The sequence below is a fragment of the Salvelinus fontinalis genome, chromosome 33 (assembly GCF_029448725.1).
Source record: "Salvelinus fontinalis isolate EN_2023a chromosome 33, ASM2944872v1, whole genome shotgun sequence".
Classification (NCBI taxonomy): Eukaryota; Metazoa; Chordata; class Actinopteri; order Salmoniformes; family Salmonidae; genus Salvelinus; species Salvelinus fontinalis.
In genome coordinates this window covers 18,344,909-18,352,243 of record NC_074697.1, presented here as the reverse complement: position 1 = coordinate 18,352,243, position 7,335 = coordinate 18,344,909, and the positions used below count along the sequence as shown (strand labels likewise).

At 43.7% G+C, this 7,335-nt stretch overlaps 1 protein-coding gene across 1 annotated transcript; it reads right to left on the bottom strand.

Annotated features, from left to right (window-relative positions):
* Window positions 1-451: 451 nt before the first annotated feature.
* On the bottom strand, window positions 452-5,331 carry LOC129831779 (heterogeneous nuclear ribonucleoprotein R-like). Its single transcript, XM_055895217.1, has 11 exons — window positions 5,162-5,331; window positions 4,141-4,307; window positions 3,905-4,023; window positions 3,642-3,749; window positions 3,406-3,519; window positions 3,022-3,198; window positions 2,615-2,750; window positions 2,312-2,517; window positions 1,973-2,125; window positions 1,777-1,886; window positions 452-1,680 (listed from the first exon to the last, which is right to left on the bottom strand). The coding sequence occupies exons 2-11, from the start codon at window positions 4,301-4,303 to the stop codon at window positions 1,149-1,151; spliced, it is 1,818 nt and encodes a 605-aa protein (XP_055751192.1). The 5' UTR covers window positions 4,304-4,307; window positions 5,162-5,331; the 3' UTR covers window positions 452-1,148.
* Window positions 5,332-7,335: the final 2,004 nt, after the last annotated feature.

Below are 7,335 nucleotides of genomic sequence, written 5' to 3'. Positions count from 1 at the left end.
TATGCTGCTCTCACTTCACCACCTGGATCAGTTGGAATAAAAGGAAAAAACAAATACAAACAGTGATAGAATGGGACCGAAGATGTTTGCTCTGAGCATTTCTCTGTGAAAATACAGAAGGGCTTGAGGGGTCATTGCTACAGCGACAAGACAAACGATTAGCACCACTGACATTACTTATGATAATTTGCTAATAACTTTTTAACCCTTTGGAGAATCTTGGTGTGTAATAGCAAATCACTGAGTAGATTTTTTGAGTGGAGGTGAGTTGCAGCTGATCCAGGGCCTTCAGGGAAGTGGAATGTATTTGCATTCTTGGTTGTTCTGGTCTTCCAGTTTAATCCAACGTAAAAGATTAAGGTAAAAAAATCTGCATTGTTGTACAAACAAGCTGATTTGGTGTTACCAGATCATAAGTGGCATTTCCTGAATAAAGAAATATATTTAAAAAAATCGTTAAAATGTTTTTATTCAGTCATTCATACATTGTTTGTGCGCTGTCATAAATTATTTTGGTATTTGACAATTGAAATTTGGTCTCTTGATTTATTCCATGAGCAAAAAGCTGAGAAAATCTTGTTCCAAATGTGAAATTTGAGATAGATTTAGGAATAGACTAAATACTGAATGACACCATAGAATTTGATGGTATCTGACAATTGAATAAAACAATTTTATTGAAACGGAATAAACATAAAAAGTTATGAATACAAACAGAGAAACTGCTATGGCTTCCCAAAGAAAACATAGGAAGTTATTGTACCAGCAAAAAAAAGGATAATTTACCTCTAGAAATGCTAGACACACTTTTAGGTAAAAGTGATTTGTGAGTTAAAACATACGTCCCATGTAACAGTGAGAAAGGATTCAGAAAAACAGTTACATTCACATCTAGAGGCCAAAATACAATTCCAGCAGATTCTGGGGGTCTGACCACTTTTCTCTCTCAGTGATGTTTATTTTCTTCGTGAGGGATGGAGAATAAAAAGTCAAAAGAATTGCAGCCAAATGTTTTTTTTCGGGGGGTATTTCTGTTGTTGTACTTTTGTCAAATGCCTTTTTCATGTGTCTTCTTCATTACCTTAACCATAGTTACCGGAATAGTCGCCACCTTGCTGCTGGGCGATGGGCTGAGACCCCCAGTTCTACTAGTTGGTCTGCCGGCGCTTTGAGTCAGGCTGGACGAAGACGTCTGCCTTCCTCTTCCCGCCCCCATGGTTCCCCCTGGCTTTTCGGTTACCGCGGCCCCTCTGTGGCTGGAAGGGTCCCCCACGGGCCCTTACTCTGCCATCCCTGGGCCCTCCAATGGGTGGACCCCTCTGCGCATAGCCCTGTGTGGGTGGTGGTCTGCGGGCCCTGGGTGGGGGTAGGCCTTCCCTGCTGGGCAGTCTGCCATGGCCCCTCATGCTGTACAAGTCCTCGTAACCGTAGTGGGGGTCCTCATAACTGTAGTAAGGGTCCTCGTAACCGTAGTAGGGGTCCTCGTAACCGTAGTAGGGGTCCTCGTAACCGTAGTAGGGGTCCTCGTAACCTCTGCGGGGGTCGTGATAGTCAAAGCCGTAGTAGTCATCGTAGCTGTTGTAGTCTGGGGGATAGGCGGCATAGACCCTGCTCCCTCGGCCACGGACCCTATCTGCTGGAGGTATGCGTGGCGGTGGGTGGTTGTAATCAGCATCATTCCTGCAGAAAACATATCAGCTTCAATGTAATCCCATGATGGGAGATCTACTCAATCAGATAATAGATTAGTAATTCCCAGTCTCTCTGTAGCCTCACCTTCGGTTTCTGGTGGCCTGGCGCTGAGCATTTCGTGCTTTCTTCCTCTTTGCCATTCTTATCTCAATCTCCCCTCCCCCCAGCTCCTTCCCATTCATTTCTGCCATTGCCTAAGACAAACAGGAAAATTGTTACATAGCCGAAGCAAGGCAAACCCCCTCCCACAAAAAACTGAAAACAATATGTTTTAACCCACCTTCACAGCTGCGTCCTTGTCTTCAAAGTGGACAAAGGCGTAGTCTTCTATCTTATTCAACCGGTCCACTTTGCCAAAGGCAGAGAAGGTCTTCTCCAGTAGCTCCTCTGTGACTGAGGCGGCCAGCTTCCTGACAAACAAGACCTTCACCTGCTGACTCACACAGACATCAAAGTTCAACTCAGTTTAGAAAAGTATAAATAAAAGCACAAGTTGAATAAAAGACAACAGAAGTGGAACACAGAGGGGGTAAAACAAAAACAAGAGATGGGGAGAGAAAGAAAGAAGTGTGAGAGCGAGTGAGATCCACAAAGTGAGAGAGAGAGAGATGAGACTCACCTGGGCCAAGGCACCCGCATTGCGCTCAGTGACCGGGTTAGCCCACTCCACAGTGACCGGGTTCCCCCACACTGTCACCGTGTCACTCATTAGGCAGAGGCGGGCCTCGGCTGCAGACTTGTGGTCCTCGTACTCCAGGAAACAGAAGCCACGGTTCTTCTCCTTGTCATCCGTCTGGGGGTAGAGGATCACTTCCTGAAGCCCCTCTGGAGGAAGAAGGAGAGTCCCATCACTGATATCTGACCAATGATGACCCAAAGAATATAAAACAGTGTAAACAAAATTGGTCTGCACTTAACTGACCTGTGACTTTGCTGAAGTCCTCCAATATATTCTCTCTGGTCTTGTTCTTTGGGATTGATCCGACAAACAGGCGGTTGTTTGCTACGGATTTGCATACTCCAAGGTATTTCCTAGACCGGATTTCATAGTTGTCACACTGAAAACAAGAGTAGAGGAAAGATGGCTTTGTAGGGTTGAAAAGGTAGCTGAAAGTGGTCCGACAACTGCTCCAATGAAATATGTATCACATCTTGGGTCGGTTTCTCAGACACAAATTAACTCTGGCCCTAGACTAAAAAGCACACCCAATGAAGATTCCCTATTGAAAGCGATTTTTAGTGCAGGACCAGGCTTGATCGGTGTCTGGGAAACAGCCCCTTGGTTCTTAGAAGATAAACTAAGACTATAGACTGGCTGCAGGGACTTACAAGTTTCACTGCCTCAGTTGCTGCATCCTTGCCGCAGAAGGTGATGAAGGCGTAGCCCCGGTTCTGACCTGACAGGGGGTCCATCATTAACCTCAGGTCCCAGATTGGGCCCGCCTTCTCAAACAAAGGCACCAGCTCATCTTCATACAGGTCCCTGGGGATCTTTCCCACAAACACCTAAAGGCAGAAAACAGAGCCTGAGTGAGGGTTACACAATGTGATCGGGGAAGACTGCTGTAGTGTTGCTATCAACTTTTCTGTTGACATTCTTCCAAAGTCTTGCAAACTCATTTATCTTCCCTATATCAGTCAATGGCTTGCCACGATGACCATGACCCTTTCAAATAATGTTACTTGAAAACGAAGCAACTCCGGCAGCTTTACCTCAGTTCCAATCCCAGGCTGTTCACCTTTAAACACTTCCTCTGGGGGGGGCCCTCCGTATTTCCTCTGTTCGGTGGTGACGTCCAGGGTGTATCCTGTCCGCTCCAGCAGTGCCTGGGGAACACGTAGACATCAGCATAACCACTACATAACTACACAACCTGAGCAGGTGTACAGACACACACAGGAAGTTCTATTGACGCAACTGAATGAACTTTCAAACTGCTGCATTTTACCTTGATCTTGGACTCAGCAGGAACCTTAGTGGATTCTTGTACTTTACTTCCTTGCTTTTCCCTCTGTCTGTACGTCTTCATAGCTGCACAAAGAAAAGCACTTTTGTTCTGGAAATTAAACCACAGCAGAATTGATTTATGTATTGGTGTTATGAGCAGAGGAAAAATGATAGACCTCAATGTCAACTTCTTAGACTCTAATGCATCATCGTTTAAACTGACTTCCATTCATTCTCGTTCATTCAGCTCCCCCTGTAACTCACCTGCACATGAGATAGGTCACTTTCTTTGAATTGTGAGAGTACAGACAGCGCTCCCTCTTCATTGAATGCCCGCAGAGCATCGATGACCCCCTCTTCTAGGTCAGCGTACGCCAGCAACCCTGTGGGTACAAGACAGATTACTACTATTACAAACTGGCCTTTCATGGATCCTCGAGCAACATCACGTATCTTTAGAAAATAGATTAGACTCAGCCATTTTATGACCGATGCCCCACCGGTTGAGAATATGTTGTCGAGACTCTCAGCCACGTTCTGCCGCAGTCCAGCATCGATGAGTGTCTGGTAGTTCTCTGTGTGCTCGCCTTCGGCCGCGACTTCCATAGGCTCATTTTCCTCCTTCATTGGGGCAGAACTCTCGTTCACCTCGGCAGCAGCCATTCTCCTGGGAGAAAGGGGAATAGAGATATGATAAAAAACAGAATTTCAGTTAAAATGTTGCTTATTAGAACATAATATTTGACATTCTAATCTAAAACACAATCATATTGTTTCAACTGCTTTTTACAGATCATGACACAAGTAACTTGTAGAGAACACAAACGCCGCCATTTCTAACATGCATATTTGCAAATGCTGTCCTGTTGCAATAGTTACTCCCATTACCTATCCCCCCGAAAGTACTCAACAGTTCGCAAGAATATACCGTTATGCTTGTTAACGCTGCAGCTCAGTGTAAACAAGCGTAACGGTTGGTATCTTCTGGCAATCTTAACAGTTTGTATCTTTCAGATGGTAGCTAAAGATGTTGTAAATGCATCAGAAATGCTTAAACATTCATTTCAATGCGAACAACCGTGGTCTGCAATAACAAATACCTGGATACAAGTTAAAGGTACGTTTATATCGGGGGCATGCTAGCTACAGTACCTAGTCAACTAGTCAAGCCAAAGTACTGTATATAAAATGTTGCGCTAAAGATGGCTTTGCGGTGTTTTTCTTGACTTAGCACCGTCCCGCCCCCTTCCAACAGCCAATGTTAGCTAGCTAAAAGACTCGATTGCCACAATTTGGAACTTTCACAAACAACCAAATAATCGTTTTAGCGTTAGAAATACCAACATTAAAAAAACATAACCTAGTATCAAGATTCATAAGCTTGGCTACGCAAATAGCTAGTTAGCAGGGCTAACGTTAGCTAGTTAAAGCCAAGGCCTGTTAGCTTGCTAGACACCTTTCAGAATTCGAATAAACCATCTGCCAAAAGAGGTGAACAATTAATAGTTAACAAACACTTACCTATCTTTTCCAGGAAAATAACAGTATCGTAAAATATATTTTTTCAGCGGTTACCCAGAAGAGTGATCCAATATGGCAAATATGAATAAGATGTTTGAGAAGAGTCGAAGCGAGAGGGATTACTTCTTCTTCGATAGGGTTTAACGGCGGTTGGCATCCAATGTTAATGGTGCATTACCGCCACCAGCTGGACGGGGTATTGAATAAGCAACTTTTTAAAAAACATTCCGGGAAAGATGGAAAACGACATCATACAAAATAAAACATCCCTACACAGGCTACATTCACCAACAGGATTTATTGCACCGCCTTGGCTGTGAAATCATGAAGACCCAAAAAACGTTCAGCGGCATTCACAATGAATCCAATTTTCGTAGACTTCTTCTCCAATTGTGCTGTACAGTTTGACCATAGCAATAAATAATACAAAGTCCACCTTTTTAACATGTAGCATTTCACTATCCCTTGGTTGATGAGAAACATTCACAGGTCGTGGTGGCTCTACTATCATTACTTCTTCCCCGCCACTGGTTCCTTCCAATTTTCTCACTGCCTCCAGATAGGAGACACCCTTGCAACCTCATTCTCCTTCACCCTAACAAGGCACACCAAAAATTCAGGCGCATTCAGGCGCAATTCAGGCTCCACAGTTGCAGCATTTCCCTTCATCTGGCATATACTCTTCCCTTCTGCACACACTTGACACAAGACAAAATCTTTTACATTAATGACACTGAAGGGGCTTGTGCACAAAAGCTCTTACAGGATATCTCATGAATCCTAACTTCATGTGTTCATCAAAGAACAGTAGCATGGATGAAGTGAACTTCTTTTCTCCATCCACCATGCAGGTGCATCACTCCATCGATGTCTTCAGTTATATCCTCTGCTTTTATTTCTTACACCACCCCAGAAATAACCCCATTGATAGGCGCCCTGCTACGAAAATCCATGCAGGAAACATTCCACTCCACAGACCCACAAAAAATCGAAATGAGACCACTTCTTGTGACTCTCACCGACTCCACACTTTCTTCCAACACATTCCAGATTTTCCTGGAGATGTTAAACGGATTTCCAAGTCGCATTGATTCAAAACCCTGACTCCAACTAAAAACAGGTCTAGCAGTTCCCTATTTTCCAACATAGCTTTACTACTAGTTTCCCTTTTTCTTCGCCACTGTAACCTACTCATTTTCACTTTCTGTACCATTAGCTTCACTTGACTCACTAGCAGTTTCAAACAAAACCTCAATTTCCACCATCTTCCCGGGCCCCCAAAATCTGTCAGCGAAAGATTTCGTCTTCTATGATATAATGGCGGTCCACAAACAATCGTTTAAGTAAATGCCGCCACCTACTGTGCTGGAATGCACGATCAATCATGATCTGCCCAATTCTGTACTACCATGAAAATAAAATAAAAACAAATAAATCCCTACTGAGGTATACTACACCGTCCCCCTCCCCAATGCCATGAAACATTATCATGCTGAAACACTCCACCATTAGGATTGTTCAGCATGCCAACAACCATTTCAACAGTAACATCTGTTACCCCAATCTCTCTTTTGCAGTCTCCACAATAACCTTCAACCTGGCATTTCTGCTTTCCACAAACCGAGTCGTATTGATAACCTTACCAATAAAAGCTATTCAGTCAACTTTACTCATTATCAAAGTGTCCTTTGACACTGCACATTCATGAGGACACGATTTCTGAACAGACCACCAAATCTTGCCAGGACCAGCAGAAACACAAGCCCCAACATTAGGTCCACTTACTACAGGAGCAGCCATGGAAGCTCCATCAATCCACACTGTTGTTTCACTAATCTGTCTTACAGCCTCTGCATACGATAGATCATGATTAATTATATATCTCTGAACCTCTCTCTGCACCTGGAATCCACCAAATGCTGCACCATGTCCCCCCCACAATTACAAGACTTAACCTTCACATTGCTCCCATATTCACCGTAAGCATGTTCCCCTCCACATCTCTTCCTTCCTTTACAATAAACAGTTACATGTCCCATTCTTTGGCATTTAAAACACCGCAATGGGGATGGGACACATTCTCTGACATTGAAACTAAAGAATCTTATCTGTACTTTCACAGGCATAACCTTCTCAAACTTCAGAAGCACTGATAGGATTTCACTTCTTTGAAC